The following is a 23,539-nucleotide window of genomic DNA, read 5'->3' as shown; positions in this document are numbered from 1 at the left end:
AAGCAGGCAAAGCCATTTTAGAAAGTGGAAATCAGCAGTAATGTCTGCATTGATGCCATTAGACCAAGCTGTTCTTAAAGACATAGGGGTAGGAACTGGATTAAAATTTAGTAGCTGTATTTGTGACAGGTGCCTTGAGAATGAGCTTGAAAGTGTAACTTAGATATTAATCTTTTGGAGGAAGAAATTGCACTTCTACCCTGCAAGGGAGGGAGAGCAGGCGGTCAGCCGCCACTTCCTCCTTTTCAACTGCTGGGTTCTGCCCCTGTTCTCTTCCCCTGCCAAGTCTCTTCCCTCATGATCTCCTCTTCCAGGCTCTTTGCCCACCCAGTTTGTGGGGTGGCCTGTCTGAGGCTATGGCAGCTCACCCCGTTGCCCAGCTGCCTTGACCATATGTGTGACTTGAGAGGTAGTCTGTGGTTTGGCTCTTGAGTTACCTGAATGGAATATAGGATATGAGTGATGATGGATAGAGTGAAAAAATGTGCAGTTTGCCCCAGTGGATAAACTGTTGGCTGTAGACTAGGGGGATCTGGGTTCAAAATCCTGCTCAGTGACCATCACAGCCTCTCAGCCCAATCTATTTTACAGATTTGTTGTGAGGATGAATATATGCTTCCTTGAATTCATTTGAGGAAGAGTAGAATTTAAATATGATAAACAAGATTTCATGCACTGAATTTGAATTGAAAATTTTAATCATTATTTTCTCTGTCTTTTCAGTACAAGCCCTGGATTTTGATGGCCTATGGAATGGCAGCCTGCTGGTTTCTGTTGGGCACAAATGGTCTGATAACAATTTTGCTTCATACAAGTATTTCGTATTTTGTGGCTCAGTTTAAAAACCAGGTTTTGACCTGGCTGAGCTCCTTACTTCTGTTGTTGACTTTACGCATACCTGTCCTGGAAGACATAAAGGTAATTTCTTTATGTTAGTAAATGAAACATTTTGTTGCAAAAAATAAGCCTTCTCATTTTCAGTTTTGAAGAAATGCATTTTGAGGAATCATGTTAACAAGAAAACCTCAAGTACAATAACAATTTAGTTATGCTTGACAACTGGGAAATTACCGTTTCTTGGGAATTCATTATAAAGTTGAAGACACATTACCAAGTTGCCTAGCACTTCTCTACGTGATTACATCTTTTGGCTTTGCAGTCTTTTCAAACAGTATCTGCTCACAGTGGGTAAGTTTGTTGTGCCTCTGTACTGGGTGTGACTAAAGGATGAGGCATGTCCAGAATTATGATTCACACAGAAACATACAGAAGGAACTCCACCAAGGGTCTGACCAGATAAGACACTGGAAAATCTGTGACTGCATCTTCTCAAGTTTTTAAAGTGGAAATAACAGCAACTGGGAAGAAGGGTTTTAACCATTCTATACATGCATGGTTTTGCTGCCTGAAACTGCTCCTTCTTCTACCTTTTGTTACTTTAGAAAGGGGAAAAGATGGGCAGAGAGAGGTTGTCAGCCTTTTAAAATTTTTCTATTTAAGAACTGTTTGGTTTTGGTTGAAACCCCACAGGCAGGGAATGGTTAAACCTCTCTGTCCCACAGTTTGATTCTAATTCCCACGGGACTCTTATTTTTCTTATTTAAAAAACTGGGGAGGTACTTTCACAGATCTTTCTGAGCAACATCTGCTTGGGCCCTGATTGTAATTTGAAGTCTTTTGTATTCTAAAAGTAAACTTCTTTGGGCATAAGAGTGAATTATGCTTTTGCTTTTAATTCAGAAAAATGTGTGTATCAGTTTTCAGAAATATACAGTACAATCCTCAGCTGAGTTCTAAATCCAAATACTTTTATTGGCATGGAAATAAAAAGGTACAATATGGCACATTTTCAGAGAATTTCAGTTATAAAAACCAGTCAAAAATCAAGTAGGAGGGCTAATTTTTCGTTCCCTGATTGTTATGGCAGCCAAAAGGTACTTTGCAGCTAGGCTTGTAATATGGGAACATCAGTCAGATAATAGAAAAAACTAACTTTGCCTCAGATAACCTATAAAGGTTAGACAGGATAGGTTTGATTATACCATTCCGGACTTTCCTGTAAAAATTGCAAAGAAGTAAGACATGGGCAACTGTTTTGAGGAGCCTTCCATTGCATGGGCAAAATCTTTCCTGATAAGGGATGTTAGCAAAACTCCCAGACAGTACCGGCCTCAGCTGAGTTATGTCATAACCCCACTTGGGTATGTGTGTGCTTACATGTGGGTTGCGTGTTCTTGTTCTTTGTGCCACCACTCCAACTTAGAAGTCCAGCCTCCATGCTACCAGTGACTTGAGGAACACTAGTAAAGACTGTCTCTGAGGAAGTACAAAGAGCAGAGGTTCCCAGTGTCTTCCGCTCCACTCCTGTGCATGCATGTGGGCATGTAGCCTAAGGTGCACAAGGAATCAGGAAAAAGGCTTGATTGCTACAGATTACTCTATAGCATGGACAGGGAAAACAGCTATTATGCCTACTGGTTACAGGTCTAATAAATTCCGCAAGGCCTGTAAAACAGCTCTATTTTGGCCTGCCTTTAGCTGAATTACAGTATGATGCCCAACATTGCTGAATTTAATGGAATCAACGCTAGCACCAAAATTGTTTTAAATCATTTTAAATTGTTTTAAAATTATTTAATCAGTACTGATTATTGTTAAAACATTTTCATTGTTGCTTACTGTTCTATTGTTTTAGTTGACTGTTGTTAGCCGCCCTGAGCCTGCTTCGGCGGGGAGGGTGGGATATAAATTTGAGAAATAAATAAATAAAAAGAACAGGAAAATATAACACAAAGCTAAACTTAACAATACAGAAGAGCTACCTCTGACATCCTCACTCATACCATGGAAGCTCACTGGGTGACCTTGGGCCAGTCACATTCTCTCAGCCTAAACTACCTCACAGGGTTCTGAGGATAAAATGGAGGAGAGGAAAATGATGTAAGCTGGTTTGGGTCCTCATTGGGAAGAAAGGCTAGGTATAAATGACTTAAATAAATAAAATACTGTTTGAAGCTTGAAGAACAGATATAGATGCAGAATGAAATCCACGGTGTTGATCAGTGGAATGAAATCCACGGTGTTGATCAGTGATTGCCTTGGTTTTCTTTTAGGAAAGATTATAAACTCCCTTTTTGTTTTAGTTTTCTATCCCCCCACCTGTGTTTTTTCTAACTGCTTGTTAGTTTTTAAATGAAGCTTTTGTTGCTTGTTTGAAGGATTGTTTTATTGTGTTTGTTATATGCCATGGCTTCTGTTTCTTTGTTGTCTTCTTTTTGGAAAAAGTGGCATATAAATGTGTTAAATATAATGTATGGATGGGCTGATGTTATTGGGGGTTGGACTCCTTCCTCTTTTTGCCTCCTGTTCTGTAACAGATAAAGAGGCTAATAGAGACCATGCTTTGATCCCCTGGAACTTTGACATGATCAGAGCTTGGCACCTATTCCCCTTCTTTTTTTTCTGTGGAAGGTAAGATTATTGCTTGCAAATTTAAAAGAAGCTGCTGCAGCATGACTATCAGCTTTAGTCAGGATGGCAGCGACTGAGGTGTTCCTCTCTCCTTATGTACCCTGTTTAGGAAGGGCAGCAGCAAATGTGGTGCTGGAGTTTTGCTTATCTGCAATTTTTTACAAAGTCTGCTGCTTCAATTAATTTGAGTTATGTTCAAAGTGCTCCAGTATTGCTGGATATTTCTGTTATCCTCCTCCCGTATTAAAACTGTTAAGTGGTGCACCTATTAATATTGGTGCCCTGAAACATTTTGATCTTGCCTTTTGCATATTGCCTGGGACTGGACTGAAAGTTCTCAGGGGGATTTTATTGACCCTAAATAGAGCTTTGGATGAAAACCTCTTCTTGGTGATCCTTACAGCAGCAGTGTATGTGCTGCTTGTTGCATCTGGGCTGCATTTGTTTTTACTGATGAGATTCCAAAATGAAGGTGGGAGCTTTGCCTTCCTTCTGTTTTGGCATCAGGTGTAATAACAGTTCCAGAGGGATAGCCATATTAATCTATGGCAGCAAAATACAACACCTGGTATCTTAAAGACTAAGGAAATTTAAAGTGAACTGTGACTCATGGAAGCTTATGCTGAAATAAATACTGTTAAATCTTTAAAGTGCCAGTGGACTTCTGTTGTATTTAGGTGTGCTAAGATGGTAATGAGAAGTTCTTTCAAGTTGCTGCTGATTTATGGCGACCTCATAGGGTTTTCAAGGCAAGAGATTGACAGGGCTGGTTTGAGCATTGCCTCTGCATGGTAACCCTGGGCTTCCTTGGTGGTCTTCTATCCAAGTACTAACCAGGGCCAAGTTTGCTTAGCTTCCGAGGTCTGAGGAGAACGGGCTAGCCTGGGCCATCCAGGTCAGGTAATAATTTAAATCTTTGTTCTTTTTAGCATTTTGCTAAGTTGTCTGTATATCCCTGTTTCCTGCTGCTAATTCCTCTGGAATGTATTTATTAGTTTCATCCATATGCATGAAGATGAGACTACAGTTATGTGAGCATGTGCATGGGTGCTGCTCAAATACAACCAGTCACATTCTACACTGGGATTTGAAGATTTATTTATTTATTTGGGATTTATATCCCGCCCTTCCCACAAGTGGCTCAGGGCGGAAAGATAACATTCTCACCTCCCCATAATGCTGCGCAGATGATCATATGCATGCTATTTTTCATGATTCTTGTTTCATCTCACCACATTGCAGTTCTATGCATAAGAAATTAGGAGCTGTTCTTCCCTTTCATATTTGACAGGCAGCTTGCGTTATGTGCATTGTGTACTTGTTTTCCTCTTCTTTGATCTCAAAATTATGTCACTGATTTTTCACTCTGTTATATGCATCTGCTGAAGCAACCTGTTGCTTATGAAATGTCATTCTACAACTGTAACACCACTCCCCTAGATTTCAGAAAGCCAAAGCCCTACCCCTTAAATGTGGAAATGAGAACCATTGCATTAAGACAAAAGCCTAGAAGAGTAATCCTCTTCTCCAAGCGTGAGAATTACTCTTCTGAGCTTAATGCAGTAGCTCCCAAATTTGTCTTAATGCAGTAGCTCCCAAATTCTAGGATACCTGGAGGATTGATAAAGCTTTGGGATACTGGTGTGTCTCTCCTCTCCTCTCCTGCTAGCTGGAACCTAGGAGGATTAAATGGCAGAGAGTTCTCACTGATGCATGTTGGATTTGTGCCTGTGATGGAACACTCACTGCCCATTGATTGCAAAATGACTTGAGGAGAGGAGAGCTCAGAAGGGATCGCTGCTTATTTCCACCCTCTTGGTTCCTGTTGAGTTCCTCTTCTGATACTACAGTTAGGATCAAAACCTCAATCTTCAGAGCCTTACATTCAGCACTAAGCTGTGTGTGCATGCCTGCATGCAAGGATCCTTTTATGCTCGCCTGAGGAACTGAGGATTTGTGTTGTGTTTTCAGGGGTCAGGGCAGAAAGTAGACCGAGAATTGAGTTTACAACAATAATGTCCACTGTTTGCCAGTGAAACCTAAATGACATTCAGATTCTTTTTGCCATCACTTTAATAAAGCACCATAATCTTAATGAGGAAACATGACTGACAATTCAAAATATTGGCTTTCCTTTCTTCTATTCCTGAGCTACTTAGTGTAACTTGGCAGTTTGTTCTTTGTGATTGGATTTCTGAACAACAAAAAAGCTATTTAAGTCATAATTTGCATGCCATGTTTTGTACTGAAATTCTGCCAACATTCCTGGATTTTCCCTGATGTTCACTCATTTCCCCCTCTGTGCCTGAGGATGCATGAAGAATAGCTTCTGCTTTGAAAAGCACCTCTGTTCTTCCTGTGTTCTCTTTCACACTTATAGGCACAGCTTGTCTGCACATTCTGTGAATGTAGGAGCCAGGCCAGGGTTACATGCTTTGCTTGTGTGGTATGCAAATATGAGTGTAAGGAGCTGCTTTCTATGGCTAGACTAGTGGGAAATCTAGCTAATATGTCTACCCTGACTGGCAGGAGCTCTTTTGGATCTCTCCAGCCTGCAGTCCCTTAACTGAAGATGTCAGAACAAAACAGTAGATAAGTACACCTTTAAGACCAACTAAGTTTTATTCAGAAGGTAAGCTTTTGTATGCTCTTAAGCAGACTTCATCAGACAAATGGGAAGTCAGAGTGACGTATACATAAAAAACACTGAGCTTTCTCCCACTGAGCTATGTGCTGGTCTTGTTCTGAACATTGGACTGCAAGTATAAGATGCTGTGGGAAAATACTAGGAAATAACCAGTCTACAGGCAGGTACCTTAACCAGGGCTATACAGATAGGCAGATTCCCATGCAGGATATCTTACCAGGTTTTATCTTGCCTTTCCTCCCAGGAGTCCAAGGTGGCACTCATTTCATTTGCACAATAACTCTGTGCAGTCGGTTAGTCTGTGGACCAAAGCCACCCAGTGAGCTTCATGGCAGAGTGGGATTTGAACTCCTTTGTAAGCCACTTCAGCTGGAGAAACAGCACAGAAATTTTCTAAGTCAATAAAGAAAGCCTCCTGGATTCTAGTTTCATGAGGGTTAACAGACCTGGAAGAATTGCCAACCAGTTCCTCAGCTGAACAAACAGCAGCTGGCCCATCAATCACTCTCCAGGCACCAGTGTCAGCTGTTGAGGATCAATCTCCAAGCTCTCCTCCTCCCATCTCAAGAGTTTGAAGCAGGCTCCGGAAAGAACTTTCAGAGCAAAGACATGAGGCACGCCGGTGCTTCAGATCTCTCAGCCCTGAGTTCTAGCAGAGTCACTGCCACTCAGGGAGCGGGCTAATTGAGACTCCCATATAGTTCCTACCCAGGACCTGGTAACCTTGTGGAAACAACAAGTCTATTCTCTGGCTTGTATCCATGCTCCTTCCTGACCCTGACCTGCTTAATTTCCTTGGCACCCTGACCTTTTGGCTTTTGGACATTGACTTCTGATTCTGGTTTGTGATTCTGCATTGGTGACCTGGCACCTGCTTGACTTCCTGGACTTTGACCTTGGACTGGCTTTGGACTCCTGTCTGCCTGCACCCTGAGAACGTGACACCTCTTTGTCAGACACGCAAATCACCACTTTGAACATTATGTTCCTTTTGGTCTCAGCAGTGATGCATTTTTCAGTGGTGGTGTCTCATCTTTGGAATGCCCCCCCCCCTTTGCGGCTCAACTAATGCCTGCTTTCCGGTTTAGGTACCAAGCCAAATTTTTTCTCTTAACCCAAGCCTTTAACTGAGTGGTCCCATCTTTTAAAGCTGTTTTCATGGTCTGTTTCTAGCCTAGGGAGTGTATAATTATCGGCTACTGAATGTTCTTCTGTTCAATTTTTTATGCCCCAACTTTTTTTTTATGGCTTATTATTGATAATATTGTTTTCATTTATGGCTTTATTGTATTGATTTTAGTTTGTTAGTTGCTTCCTAGATAAATAAAGTCCTGTTGGTGATGGACATGAATTTAAAGACTGAGTATAATTTAAGTAATTCAGCCTGTCAAAGGCATGTTTCTTGATAATACATGTGTTTTTTTTTCCTTTTCATCTTTGTATGACTGAATAATTTGATTGTTTCAATGCATCCTTGCTGTTTTTACTCTTTCAACTGCTGGCTAAATCCTTTGTGCTTTGAAATTCATTCTTGTCTGTCATTAGGTAGCCATTGTTGGGGTTTATTCTATTTTTTTTAAGTCTTTTTGAACAGCCAAGTAGAATTTTTTGTAATTTTAAATTTATTTATTTATTCTTTGTACTTATATCCTGCCCTCCCTGCCAAAGCAGGCTCAGGGCGGCTAACAACAATTTAACATCAGACAGTAAAAACAATAAGCAAACAATAAATTAGTAATCCATTATCAATCAAACAATTAAAACAGTTTAAAAGTATTAAACAAGTTTTGGTGCTAAAGTACTGGTGAATCAGTACTGGTGAAGTGTTTTATATGACTCACTGCACCTTCTACTGGTATTAGCTTTTTAATAAGTTTTTTTTTTTGCTGACTATCCTCTTTCTCTGGGTGTATAATTCTTGGTTAAATAAGTATACAGACAAATATACATGAAGCTGCCTCATACTGAGTTAGATGTGGTCCATCAAGGTCAGTATTATCTACTTAAATTGGGAGCAGCTCTCCAGGGAGAGGATTTTCACATCACTGACTGCCTTTTAACTGGAGATTGAACCTGGGACCTTTTGTGTGCCAAACAGATGCTCTGCCTCTGAACCATGGCTCCTTTGGAGGGTCGTTTTGACTATCCTACAAAGTGTGACCCATAGAAATAATTTAATCCATTGGTCCTCTGTTCTGTCCTTACATTTTTTTCCTCTCAGACCTTCCCTTTGTCAAGGAGTTTGGCAAAGAGCTAAATGGGAAACTTCTGACTCTGATACTAGAATATTGGCATAGTGAGCTACCATGGATTGTGATCTACTCCTCCATGTGCAGCTGCTGGATGACCTTAGGCCAGTCACAGTTCTCTCAGGAGCAGTTCTTGAAGAGCACTCTCATCCCCACCTACCTCACAGGAAAGAGGAAGGGAAGGAGATTGTAAGCCACTCTGAGACTCTGCTTGAAGGGCAGGATATAACTCTAATCTCCTCCTCTGCCTCTTTCATTAGATGCAGAAAAAATAAGGGTATGACTGCCAAGCAATATGAAACTTAATGGTCAAAGAATACCAGGGTCATGATGTGGAGACAGGCAATGGCAAATCACCTCTGAGTGTCTCTTGCCTTGAGAACCTCATGGAGTCTCCATAATTCAGATGTGAGTTGACAGCAAAAAAAGAATAAATATTGGTTTGTCTGGTGTCTGCTTTTGCCTAGTCAACTAAGCAATGTCTTCTGTTAGTTTCAAATTAAGCTGCATCTCCTGACTCAAACTTCATTTCAGGGACCTTTAACGTTATTGCAAGGACCTTGTAGATCAGCCTCTTCAGATCAACATATGATCAGGCCCTTTCTCCTTTTCCTTTCCTTTTGTTTGTTTTCATTTTGCTGAAGAGCTGTAATTCTAAAGGAACATTTTGTTGCAAAGCCCACTGGGCAGACAAAACCATGCTAGCGGACAGTTTGCATGTGGGATGTTCATGTGGGCACATGCGCAAACATTGTAATACAATAAACAGAATGATGAAGAGTTATTGCGAATAAATATGGGAATAAAATGCAGGGGCATGAACTGCAACAAGGCAGACTTTAAGGGGATGCAAAGACTCTAAGATGCCCCAAAATAGATAAATTTCCCATACCACTGGTACATGTTCTTTGTAAATTCTATCTATGAAATGAGGATGCTCTGGAGGGTCTTTGTGTGATTCATTTTATTTATATATTTAGGTATCCCTAAAGTCTAGTTGTCTAGTTGAAGGAGCCTACTTAACAAGTAAAAATACAATGAATTAAAAATAACAATGATACAAAGGAGTGCTTTGAGAATAAGAGCTATAACTAATAAATGTTACTTGTAATGGCATGGCACGTAAATCTTCCATGAAAAATGTTTTTTATCTTCACATGTTCATGGACGAGACTGTATGCTATAACTTTTTGTCTGCTTTTATTTTACAGAGGGGCTGGTATGCCAATGAAAACGAGTACTACTTGCTCATTTTTACCTTGACGGTCCGCTGCCTCTACTACACAAGCTTCAGTCTAGAGTACTGCTGGGCTAAAGAGAAAATGCGTCATTCATTTCTTTGGATGTTGTTCTATGTGTTCTATTATCCTGTGTTTCACAATGGGCCCATTATCACCTTTGATGATTTTCATAAACAGGTGAAAGCACTTTCTTAAATATTGCCTTGGTCTAGATTTACATTAGATTTCCATAGTACTCTTAATGCTCACTGCTTTCCTGTGAATGGTTACTCCTGTATTAGCGTGGGACATACCCACAATGTTGGCTTAATGGTTGCTTTGATGGCATGTTTAGTATAACCATGCATATGACACCCATGAAGTACATTGTGTGTGCCATTTTTTGAGGGAGGGGGTTGTGTAATGCATTCAACTGCCTTGTATTTCTAAAGTGTCCACCACTGCACTATATAGATAATGATCCCCCAGAATTTAGTTTTCAGAATTTAATTTCCTTTGATGTAGGGGCCTTCAGTTTGTGCAAGATTGTTGTTTGCTGTTCAGAGATTTACTGTCTAAGAGGATTTCCTGGACTACTGGCTTTAATGCTACTTCTATTCCTCTTTGAAAAACCCAGAACCATATAATGCATTTTCTCAGATGTGTTCAGATCTACATCTGAATTCAAAAAATCTAGTGGTCTAGGATCACTGTGCCATAAGATGTGTACTGTGTATGATATAAATTAAGTGAATCATGGTAATTTGTGTACGTATGTTGATAATGTAATATACACAAACATATTACAGGAAATATTTGGGAGAAAAATATTTCAAAAATTGGAAGTACATGAATTGACAGTTTATGTATCAGACACTAACTCCCTGGTCCAGGAATGACTGAAATGTGAATAGCCATACACGAGGTGGGAGGAGTTAACTTTAACAAATTCAACCTCAGTTTGACTTTTTGCAAACTTCCAGAAGTCTGTCTGCTTGGCATTTTATACTTCTACCACGGAAGAACTGGCTGCTAATGGATGGGTCTGTACTGCAGAGGCATTTAGTATGGCTAGTATTGTCTAGTACTGGTTAATTCTATCTTAATGGGAAATATGAGTAAAGCCATAAGCTTTCTTAGTGCAAGGTGTGTATACCATATATTGATATTGTGGAATGTGCATGCATATAGTTTCTGAATATTGGAAACTTGTTACATATTCAGAAAAGTGGACAGAGATTTTTCTCCCTCCCCCATCAACTTCAGGTGTACTTAATGAAGTTGTTGGTAAATAGGTTCAGGTAGACACCCCCACACCTTTTTATCCAATCAGTAATTAAACTGTGGAATTCATTGCCAGAGGAAGTAGTGATGGCCACAAACATAGATGGCTTTAGAAGGGTGTTAGACAGATTTTTGGAAGAGAGGTCCATCAGTAGCTACTAGCCATGGTGACTAAGGGAACAATGTGGGTCATCATCACCCCCATCATCACCATGGCATTATCATCATCACTATGGCATCATCACCCCCAGAATCCTGGTACAGAGACAAGCAGATCTTTCATATCCAGTGCTAAGAGGCAGCATCAAGGGAAGGCCTTGACTTCTAGTCCATGTTTGGCCTTCCTGGGCAATTGGTTGGCTGCAGCATGAAACAGATTGTGGATTAGATAAACCACTGGTCTGATCCAGCAGGGCTGTACTTATGTTCTCATGTGAACTGATATATCCAGTCTGTAATGGGTTGGTGCTTATTCTTTAAAATTTATTTCAGAAAATGCATGCCCCAACATTTCCACTCCAATGAATGCCCAAAGTAGCTTACATGAATTGATAAATACAGAAGGGACTAAGATACTGAAGTCAAGAGTAGACTCTGTGCCTATGTTAATAGGTCTGAGTGTAAAGGTGGTGGTCTTGTATAGCATTCTTGCACACAATAATGAACAAGACAGTATGAGTAGACCCTGTGGCCTGACAACCCACTGTTAGAAGGGCCACTCAGCTCAGGCTTGGTCGGCTGCTTATGGTGTGGTGCAGGAGCAGAGGCAGTAGCTGAGCCAGAACCAGGGGTCATTTTGTAGAAAAATAGATGGTGGAGCTCATCCAGGGATTGTTATGCAGCTGCACATACTATTCAATAGACAATGAGGTGGAACTCTCAAAAGGAGGAGGTGGAACTCTCAGAAGGGTTCAAGAGCTGTGCTCCTGTGAGCTCCCACTGAATCTGAGGCCTGGCCAGAACCAATCACTGATCAGGTTTGAGCCAAGTAACCCTTGCAAAGCTACTGGACTTGGCTTCACTTGTTTCTGTCAGTGGCCCCTGTTCTCTGTAAATTAAATGGCTTGTCTTTTCCTGCCATTGAGATAATTCCAGTCCCAGAAAAGAAAAAATATCTAGGTTTTCCAAAGCAAGTTAGATCCCCATTTTCCATTAACAATTAGTCATCTCTTAATATCTCCGCTGATGTGCCTAAATGAATATTTTATTACTGGGGGCAGAACAGGAAGCAGATGTGTCAATATGCCTACTGAAGTCTGATAGGCGTGCATGGTAACTGAAGTAGCATCAGCCAGAAATGCTCAGTTCCTTCCCCTGCCCTAGCACTTTGAAGAATCATAGTTTCTTCAAACTACTCACAGCTACTGAGATGTCATTAAAGATGAGTCAGAATAGTGAAAGCATCCGGAATGCTCAGTGAAAGATTTAATAAGAGTTATTAAGTAATCTTCTATTCTTTACAGAGAATACACCAATCATCTGTGTAATCACTTCCAAGCAACAAACAGAAAATGGATAGAAGGAAAAAAAATGGAAGTAAGCTGAATGAGGTGTTTTCTCATTCCCTTTCCCTGAACAACTGACAAAATATTTCCTCCGTGTTGTTTTTAATAGCCCACAAATAAATATGTGATTTTCCTTAGAAAAAATACAGAAAAGATATAGATCAGGAACCCAACATTTAAATTTAAGTCTTAGGCCTGAGTGAGAAGTGCAATATCTTTGGAATTTTGGGAATTAAGAGCAGCTGAGACTGAAGATTCAGAATGGCAAGCTAAAAAGAGGGTTAAAAAAATGCTCTCAGATCCTCACGAAGTGAACACTTGAGAAGAATATCAAAAGAAGTACCAATCTTACCTAAGGGGCATGGATAGAATCATTCAGAATATGGGACATTCATAAACTACCCTGGCAAACCTGAGAAGGAACCAAACTAGACTGATAGCCCTCACATATTGACTGATAATCAAATAATATGCGTATGATGGGAGAATTTTTAGAAATACCAAAATATTGAGAGGAGCAAACAAGACGTGCTCTGAATCTGGTATTTTGATAGTCCATATTAAGTCTTGTGTTTCCTGTGAGTTTTCATTAAACCTTGTGTTATACCAAGGGCCATCAACTATTCGTCAATGAATTTCATCCAAAAAAATCCAATGAAATCCAGTCCTAGTATGTGCAGATACCCCTTTTCATTAAAAACTAGCTTAAGCCTTAAATTAAGGACAGAAAGCCAAACCCCGGCTTCCAATCATTTTTGGACAAATTCCACATGAAGAGCAATACCTAATATACAACAGGAGGCACTCACAAACCTCTGAAGAAACTGGAGGCAGTTCAAGTCCTCAGTTACAGAGCTTATCCAAATAGAAGCACCAAATAAAAAGAGGGGACTAGCATTCTAGTGGATCCTGTCCGGTACAGAGAGAAAAAGTAAAAAATTCCAGCTCCTTAGTAGTATTGTAACAACTTTGAGAACAGAATAAACTGTTAATGACCTGAGAGGAAGGGCTGACAGCATGAGTTTCTGTGTACAGTGCATCACTATCTAATGATTCAGTTGCTCCGCCCATTCTGCATGCCGATCCTAGGTATATTGACAAAACAATGTCAGTCCATTGACTTCACTGGGTTTGTTAAAGAAGATAAAGTCTTGAAATACGCAATACATTTGCTGCTTTCAGAAGTCTTCACACACTGGAAAAAATAGTTGAGCTATTTTTAGGTTTCTGACTAAATTGGTTGAATATTTTCCTATACCGGCAACAATTATTCTTTGAGTTGATACTTAAAAACAAATCCCTTTTAAAATAGTGATGACAGTATTTTGCCTTGCTATTCAAATACTGTATCTAAAGGTGAAAGAAATAAACATGGCTTTTTCTTGTGTTAATTGCCTTTATTCACTACAAATTTTTCACCTTTGTATTTTTCCTGATAAGTCACAGAACAAAAAAGCTTTTTTTGGAAGCAGTTATCCCAACAGGTGACAAAGGCTGAATGCTGAGAATATTATAATCCTGTGTACTACTTTTAGAATGAATTGGGCTGGCTATTAAGGACTGAGGAAACTGTTTTGCCAGATGTGACTTTGCTCTCCATGATGTGATCAAGCACTAGAATGAGGGATAAACATGCAGGGTGATGACAGTATAAATCTTTTAAGCATTTTGTTGCATGATTACTTAGAAGCTTATGTTAGACATGGTGTTACTTTAAAAAAAAAAACAACCAGTACAGTTTTTGCAGGTAGAAACATTAATATAATTTAAGATTGTTGATCTTAAGCATGAAGTTATGATGAAATAATACCCCCATCTCAGGAAATGGTCTGCAATCATGATAGTTTTCATCTTGAACAAATGAAACATTTCTTTTATATAATAAATGACACCTTGTTCCATCTGAAAGATTCAAAACCCATCATTTAGTGTGAGTGTGAATAAAAAATACATATGGCAAAACATCTTGGTCATTGTTACTTAAAGCAAGAAATTGAGAGAGGGGTTTGGATAAAATATGGAGCAGAGGTCCATCAGTGGCTATTAGCCACAGCATATTATTGAAACTGTCTGGGGCAGTGATGCTCTGTATTCTTGGTGCTTGTGTGGGGGGCAAAGTGGAAGGACTTCTAGCCCCACTTGTGAACCTCCTTTCTTTTTTGGCCACTGTGTGACACAGAGTGTTGGACTGGATGGGCCATTGGCCTGATCCAACATGGCTTCTCTTATGTTCTTAGTATAAGTTGATGATCCCCTGGAACTCATCAGAGTTTCTAATGGCAATCAGATTCTTAACAGAAATCTGCTCTTTGAAATGAGGAGATTGAGATCTAAAATGGAATTGCTCCAGCAGATTTTGTATTTGAATAAATTCAGTTAAAATTGGATTACAGTGTTTTAGGATCAGAAACATTTCAGTATACTTTCAAATGTGACAAAAATTCTTACCCAGCAATTCCTTCTATGTAGGAAATTGTTTGCCGCATACCTATACAGCATTTGATGTGTCAGTTGCACATGTGAACAAACATGCATGTGTGATCATTATGTGTGTCATCCTTTATGTAAGCTACATAATACACTGAAGGGCTTTCCATGTAGGAATTCTGTTGTGCTCTAAGCATTTCTCAGTTTATGTAATGGCAATATGTTTTACATTTTAAATGCATATAATATAATTTGTTGGTCAGCATGAAACTTTAAGAAATCCAATTCAGACTTTGAATCAGGGTTCTTTTGTATTCTGCATTTTTAGTGAATTTACTTTCCAGGGATTAGAGGGTTAGAAATGAGACTGTTTTTAAAAATGCACTTTAATTCCATCTTTTTATAATGTAAATGTTTAGTCATTTCTGCACAGAATTAAAAAGCAATCTTAATTTATTCCTATTACAGATGACTAGTCAAGAATTTGGTAGTTTGAAATCTAATCTTGGAATTTTCATCTGGGGCACTGTTCGCATTTTGTTTTGGTGGTGGCTGGCAGAGCTGATGATCCATTTGATGTACATGCATGCAATTTACAGTAGTCCTTCACATCTGGAAGCAGTAAACTACTGGACCTTAGGTAAGTGCCCATGCATGATTTTGTTATTATGTATTAAATTCTTATCATTTTCTATTCTATAAAGTCTCAATGATTTACAGCGGCTACCAAAGATCAGTTCCTTTAGGATCCTCACAGCACCCCTATCACGTTGTACACAAATTGCTAAACCTACTAAAGAAACTCAGTTAACCCACCTGAAGGAAGCCCTTTCCTGGCTTTCTACACACTGTGCAAAACTGAATTGTGCAGGCAATAGAGTTCCATTGTACTAAATGACTCACAAAGTTACTTGGATAAATAATTAGGGACTGATGTATACTGCTGTGCTTAGCTTGCTGAAACTAAGATCCTACTGTGTAATTTTTGCATCACTGAATATGTCATGTTTATACTTATGCTTTGCTTCAGTTCTGTTTTTAGACTTCTGATTGGTTCTACAGCCCTAGTTCTATTACAATGTTTATTGAATGTCCCAATCTGTTGATTGTATTGACTCCCTATGTGTAATCCATCTTGAATACAAGTGAGAAAGGCAAACTGTAAATAAGTAAAATAATAAACAAATGTTGGTAAGGGGAAACACACTCACTTTAACATGTAAAACTGCCTTATACCAAGTCAGACCATTGGACTATAAGAAGCAGTGTTGTCTACCCTAACTAGCAGCATCTTTTTGGTGTCTCAGGCATAGGCCTTTCACATCACCTATTACCAGATCCTTTTAATTGGAGATGCTGAGGATTAAGCCTGGAACCTTCAATGTACAAAGCAGATGCTCTACCGCTGTGCCATCGTCCCTCTCCTCCACCTATGTGTTGAAAAGGAAAGGAGATTTGAATAGGTGACAGCTGCTTTTGGTCGGTGGATAAGGAAGCCTGGAGAGGGGAATTTTGACTGACTGAGTGGATAGCTGTTATGGCATGTGAGAAGATTTTAGGCTCATGAAAGGCAAGCAGGGGGGAGGACTTGGGGAGTAGATTTTGATGTGGGAAATATAGAGGGTGCAGGGAGGCAGTGATTGGAGGCAGAGACAGTTCTGGAGAAGGGGTTTTGACAGGTTTGATGGAGAAGGGTGGCTCCCAAGGATTGGATACAGAGAATACTTTAGGTCCTACTGTTGGTAAAAAGGTGTAGGTGGTGAGGTGACTCGGCCTATGGTGGATGGCCTGCATTTGAATTTATAAGCCTTGATTTACTGAGAGACAGCAAATGGACATATCTATCAGTCAAATAAAACAAGGCAGGAATTATTTTGATTACTATTTCTTAATTATGTATTTTAGAATTCCACTTGCCCATACCACATGACTTTCTCCTGTGTGCTTTCTTGCTGTGTCTGAAGAAGTAGCCAAAAGATTCAAATAACTTTCAGATATGCTGAGCTGCAGGGGTCGTTTTTATAGAAAAATAGGTGATGGAGCTCATCCAGGGATTGTTATGCAGCTGCACCTACTATTCAATGGACAAGGTGGGAAGGTGGAACTTTCAGAAAGGTTCAGGAACTGTGCTCCTGTGAGCTCTCGCTGAATCCGAGACCTGCTGAGCTGTATCTAACACATTCTATATATTATTGCCCCAAAATCTTGCAGCTTTCCCTCATGCTAATTAAGAACATGCATAAGGAAAGGTAACATCAAAAGTTCGCCTCAGACAAACATATCTGGTGATTCTTTTAAACAATTTTTCAGGTGAAGTGCAAATTATTAGCGTTCCATCATTTTCCTGCTGAATATATACTCAGGATAAGCTCTCCTGTTGATTTGCTTTGATCCAGCAGCTTATAGTGTATACATTGTGGTTGCCATAAGCACATGCAGCTCTGAGTGCGATTATCTTATTTTCTTCAGTCCCTTAAGAACATAAGAGAAGCCATGTTGGATCAGGCCAACGGCCCATCCAGTCCAACACTCTGTGTCACACAGTGGCAAAAAATTTTATATATACACACACACTGTGGCTAATAGCCACTGATGGACCTGTGCTCCATATTTTTATCTAAACCCCTCTTGAAGGTGGCTATACTTGTGGCCGCCACCACCTCCCGTGGCAGTGAATTCCACATGTTAATCACCCTTTGGGTGAAGAAGTACTTCCTTTTATCCGTTTTAACCTGTCTGCTCAGCAATTTCATCGAATGCCCACGAGTTCTTGTATTGTGAGAAAGGGAGAAAAGTACTTCTTTCTCTACTTTCTACATCCCATGCATTATCTTGTAAACCTCTATCATGTCACCCCGCAGTCGACATTTCTCCAAGCTAAAGAGTCCCAAGCGTTTCAACCTTTCTTCATAGAGAAAGTGTTCCAGCCCTTTAATCATTCTAGTTGCCCTTTTCTGGACTTTCTCCAATGCTATAATATCCTTTTTCAGGTGCGGCGACCAGAACTGCACACAGTACTCCAAATGGGACTGCACCATCTATTTATACAGGGGCATTATGATACTGGCTGATTTGTTTTCAGTTCCCTTCCTAATAATTCCCAGCATGGCGTTGGCCTTTTTTATTGCAAACGCACACTTTCTTGACATTTTCAGTGAGTTATCTACCACGACCCCAAGATCTCTCTCTTGGTCAGTCTCTGCCAGTTCACACCCCATCAACTTGTATTTGTAGCTGGGATTCTTGGCCCCAATGTGCATTACTTTGCACTTGGCCACATTGAACCGCATCTGCCACGTTGACGCCCACTCACTCAGCCTCAACAGATCCCGTTGGAGTTCCTCACAATCTTCTCTGGTTCTCACCACCCTGAACAATTTAGTGTCATCCGCAAACTTGGCCACTTCACTGCTTACTCCCAACTCTAAATCATTTATGAACAAGTTAAAGAGCATGGGACCCAGTACCGAGCCCTGCGGCACCCCACTGCTTACAGTCCTCCACTGCGAAGACTGCCCGTTTATATTCACTCTCTGCTTCCTATTACTCAGCCAGTTTTTGATTCACAAGAGGACCTGTCCTTTTACTCCATGACTCTCAAGCTTTCTAAAGAGCCTTTGATGAGGAACTTTATCAAAAGCTTTCTGGAAGTCAAGGTAAACAACATCTATCGGGTCTCCTTTGTCCACATGTTTGTTCACCCCCTCAAAGAAATGTAACAGGTTAGTGAGGCAAGATCTTCCCTTGCAGAACCCATGCTGAGTCTTCCTCAATAACCCGTGTTCATCAATGTGCCTACTCATTCTGTCCTTGATAATGGTTTCTACCAACTTTCCCAGTATTGAAGTCAGACTGACTGGCCTGTAATTTTCTGGATCTCCTCTGGAACCCTTTTTAAAGATGGGGGTGACATTTGCTACCTTCCAGTCCTCAGGAACGGAGGCAGATTTCAATGAAAGATTACAGATTTTTGTTAGAAGATCCACAAGTTCAACTTTGAGTTCTTTCAGAACTCTCGGATGTATGCCATTCGGACCTTCTTGTCTCAAGCTCCATATTTATATTTAAACAACATGAAATTGTTGATAGCTGGGGTGAATCTTTTGTCCAATGATTTTTTTCATTGTGGACAGTATTCTTAGTGCTGGAAGGAAAACTGTCACAAATTGGATCGTATGTCAGTGGCATGATTGCTAATGAGAGCACAAAGTTTAATGGGTTCTTAACATAACAACACAGGGAAACCCTGTGGGTGAAGTAGCTCCTTATATGATTGGGGCAATTGTAATCATGCAAGAAAATCTGCTAAAGAGGAAAGCTTTTGTGGCAGCTGTTCCAACTATGATGACAGAAGCATATGTTTCTCTAGTTCATCCTGCATCTCAATTGAGCATACCATGTCACAGAACTTTGCACATGTAAGATCCCCCCCCCCCCCCCCTTTTCTGAGATTTGTTAGTAATTAAGAAAATTCAGAACTGGAGATTTATGTTCTGGAAAAAGGTGAAATAAATCAAAGTCTGGTCACTGGAACAATAATACAAAATTAATAATTGGTGGGTTATATTTAACCTAGTTAATTTAAACAAAAAGTCTAAATTATCTGGCACTAAGTACCACTCATAATTCTGTTTTAATATGATTTAAATGTTTGTCCTGCTCATAATTCTATGGCTCTGGTCATAGTAAATTTAAAAAATGCTATTGGAGCAGAGGCTGCATGAAATAGGACATTGTGGTCTTTGTTTCAGTGTGGTGTAATGGTTAAAGCATTGGACCAGAATCTGGGAGATGCAGGTTGGAATCCCCACTCGTGCCATGGAAGCTTACTGGGTAACCTTGGGCCAGTCACACACTCTCACCCTAACATACCTTACATGGTTGTTGTGAGGATGAAACAGAGGAAAGGAAAACAATATAAACTGCTTTGGATCCCAGTTGGGCTGAACATGAACATATGAAGCTGCCTTATACTGAATCAGACCTTTGGTTCATCAAAGTCAGTATTGTCTTCTCAGACTGGCAGCGGCTCTTCAGGGTCTCAAGCTTAGGGTTTTCACACCTATTTGCCTGGACCCTTTTTTGGAGATGCCAGGGATTGAACCTGGGACCTTCTGCTTCCCAAGCAGATGCTCTACCACTGAGCCACCGTCCCTCCCTAAAGCCACCGTCCCTCCCTAATGAAAGGCAGGGTATAAATAAATTAAACAAATAAATAGCTCAAATACATTTTGAGCAAGTGGTTTGAAACCAGGTTCATGTTCCAATTATTCATGTTTGTTTGAAATTAAAGGTGGATAATAAAATTATTTTTATAAGATTTAAATGTTTGTCCTCTAAAGGTAAGTAGTTTCTTTATGGAGAGTATTTTCATTTACAGAAAATGAGAAATGAGAAGAGGAAGGAAGTAATTGTAAAACGAGAGCAAGGGACAAGTGTGGATTAGTGAGGTGATGATGCTTGTCAAGGTCATTATAACTGCTCCTACCAAAGTAAGTTTTTCTTCGAAATAAATAGTTTTTATGAGGGGTAAAAGTTGCTATTTCTTGAGACTGCATGAGTCCTGGGAACAAATCAGGTTAATGTCTGAGATCAAAGCCATGTAATCAGAATATGAAAACCAAAACAGAGAGCTCTGATTTTGGATCTGGTGTTGGAACAGTTGTCTTTGTAGTGTCTGGTTTGAATTCTTCCTTTCTTCTTCAAATTCCCAGTTATGTTTGATAAACACTACTCCAGACCTATAGGAGAAAGAGAGAAAGAAAGAAAAGCAAAAAAAGAAGGGAAGGAAGGAAGGAAGGAAGGAAGGAAGGAAGGAAGGAAGGAAGGAAGGAAGGAAGGAGATATTGGATTTATATCCCGCCCTATACTCTGAACCTCAGAGTGGTCACAATCGCCTCTACTTCCTCCCTCCTCAGCAGACATCCTGTGAGATAGGTGGGGCTGAGAGAACTTTTTACAGCAGCTGCCCTTTCAAGGACAACTCCTGTGAAAGCTATGGCTGACCCAAGGCCATTCCAGCAGGTGCAAGTGTAGGAGTGGGGAATCAAACCCGGTTCTCCCAGATAAGAGTCCACACACTTAACCACTGCACCAAACTGGCTCTCAGCAAGCTCAGAACAGGCAAAAAGCATAAGACATCAGGATGGCGGGCTTTTGAAGATCAGAATATCCAGGGAAGGTAGTACAGTCAACTGGGGTTGGCGTATTGTACAGATAGGTAGCAAGAACATAAGGAATTGAAAAAGCCAGAGGAGCAACAAGAAGGAAACTTTCCTATTTCACAGGCAGAATTCAGCAGATCAGCTATAGCATTTAGAAATATCTGCTCTAATTCTGCTGTAGTGTGATAACCCGAGATGGGTTATGTTCCATAACTGCCAGATGAGTTATCTGAGCCTATAAACATGGTGTTCCATTTTCAGGTTTTCTTTGCAGTAAATGGGAGGGTTATGAAAAAATGACTTGGGAAAGACTTAAGTTTCTGAATGTACATGTTGCTTCAGTTTGTATTGAACAACAAGATGATGTACTAGCGAAGTGTGACCTTATCTGTACTACTTCCCAAACTTCCTTGCCAACTTTCCCTCAGTTCTCCTGTCTGTTAAACTGCTCTCAATCATGGCTGCATTCCAAAACTGTCAATACTTGACTCTTCTCAGCTAGGGTTGAAATCAGACTGAATTCTCCTCAGCATCTAGTTCAGAAGCCTTTCTCTGTTCAGCTGATGTTAACCAGTCAGATTGCTATCACTCAAGACTTTCTGTCTCTGTGAAGAATTAACCCTTTACTCTGTTTGTATAACACTTCTAGGCTTTTAAAAGTGCAGTCAGTCACAATACATTTTTTTAAAGCGTAGTCCTGTCACACTGGTGGTTCCTAGAGAAGCCATAGGCACAATGGCCATTTCATAATTTTATTTTTCTCCCACTATCTCTCTGCTCTGTTGTGGTAACCAGGAACCAGAGGTGGGAGTGGAAATTCCCTGTCCCAAATTCAAACATGCAGTCCCCTGCTACAGTTAGAAATGATTGAAATCAGCCGTGACCGAATTAGAAGGCCAAAGGGGAGAAATTAAGGCATAGACATTTCAGGACATGAATTAGATAAATTATTTGTCTGTGTGTAACTCAAAATGGAGAAAATGAGAGTAGCTCAGTTTACGTTCATTCGGAAGCCATAGTGTAGTGCTAGAGTTCATGGTTTGCATAGGTTCATGCTTTCCATGTTTTGTATATGAACTGTCCATTTTCAGTCATTGGCATCTCCAGTTAAAAAAACTATACAGTAAAGGGTACAAAGTCTGTGATCCTATGAGACAGCTTCTTGAATTATAAGTTATTTTTGTTCAGAAAGATTATAGGGGCAGTCTGTTTGAGTTGCCATTAAAGTCCAGCAAATTCTCAGTTCAATTTATTATAATTTTGCTGCTTGGGATGAGACGTGGATTTTTAAAAATGCTAGGTGACAATGTCTTGATCTGTTGCTGGAAGGCAAATGTGTAATTCTTCCTATTTGCATTTCTTTTACTTCTTACCTTGTGGCCTGTAGTCACACTCATAGAGCGGACATTCAGAAAATTGTACCTCCAAGCAGGAATATAGCCAGTCTGGATCAATGAGCTCTAGCGGTCGCCTGGTCAGCAACCTTTTCTGGAAATGGAACAAATTAGTTCCACTTTGCCAGTTTTTTAATGAGAAGAAAGGCAACTTTGCACTAAGGCTTGAAAATCTTAAGGTTGTAAAATATGCAGTATTAGAATCTTGCAACTTCTGAAGGCTGGCGGAAATGGGAAGCAATCTTTTCCATAGTTTTATTTGCATAGCATTTAATCTATCATTAGCAGAGGTGCAACAAGCTTTATATATGTCTCTTGGGGCTCAAACTAGATGAAACAACCTTGATTTTTGTTTTGTTAAGGAGTGACTGCAAGGGTGTCATGATCCTGGGCCTACTGAGGCCTGCAGGTCCCAGGAAAGCCTGCTTAGGAGTTACTGGGAAAAGCCTACATCTCCTAGAATCCCCTCTGTCCCTCTGATTGGATAGCAAGGGGTTTGGAGGGAAACAGGCTCTGAGGGGGGGGGGGGGCTGGGAAGAGAATATAAAGGCCCAGCCCAGGAAGTGGGTGTTCTTTCCCTGGAAGGCTGAGCTAAAGGTAGGCTGTGCCTGAGGAATTTGAGCCGGGGAAAGCTCCCTCACCTAAGGAAAGCAGTGAGTGCTTCTTAGTAGTTTAGGGACTGTAAGTTAAGATGTGTTAGGACTTTTGTTTATTTTCCCTTCATCCTTTCACCACCTTTACTAGACTTTACTTGGTCTTGCCAGCACCTTCAGAAAATGTGGCTTCCTTAAGCCAGCAGCAAAAAAAATCTATCAAGGCCAAATGACACTCTGCCTCACCAGGGTCCAAAACTAGACCACCCCACTGCTGCAGCCACCATGTCACAACTCGGGGGTATTAACCAATTGCTGCCACCACTCTGGGTTAAGGGTTCCCCTTGAAAAGGCCCAGAATTCCCTCCCAAGCCCTTCAGGCCTCTTGTAGCTTACGCCAAATAATAGGCGTGAGGGTTAGGGGCTTTCCAGTGTTTTGCACTGAGTGTCACATGTACGACTATCTGCCCAAAGGACAGAAGTCTTGGGTGTGTGCTCGATGCAAGGAGCTCCTGGTCCTCAGGGAACGAGTTCGTACCCTTGAGGCTGAGGTGACTGCGCTGGAGAAGCAGAGACGGTCAGTTA

At 40.4% G+C, this 23,539-nt stretch overlaps 1 protein-coding gene across 1 annotated transcript in view; it reads left to right on the top strand.

The window, feature by feature from the left end:
• HHAT (hedgehog acyltransferase) overlaps nt 1-23,539 on the top strand; it is a 315,369-nt gene that overhangs the window by 23,320 nt on the left and 268,510 nt on the right. The window contains exons 4-6 of the mRNA XM_060247267.1: nt 724-918; nt 9,579-9,785; nt 15,272-15,443. Of these exons, the coding sequence (XP_060103250.1) occupies nt 724-918; nt 9,579-9,785; nt 15,272-15,443 (574 nt within the window). The remainder of the gene's footprint in view (nt 1-723; nt 919-9,578; nt 9,786-15,271; nt 15,444-23,539) is intronic.

Source organism: Heteronotia binoei, chromosome 1, assembly GCF_032191835.1.
Source record: "Heteronotia binoei isolate CCM8104 ecotype False Entrance Well chromosome 1, APGP_CSIRO_Hbin_v1, whole genome shotgun sequence".
Classification (NCBI taxonomy): domain Eukaryota; kingdom Metazoa; phylum Chordata; class Lepidosauria; order Squamata; family Gekkonidae; genus Heteronotia; species Heteronotia binoei.
The sequence above is the reverse complement of the archived record's forward strand: the minus strand, read 5'-3'. Positions and strand labels throughout refer to the sequence as shown.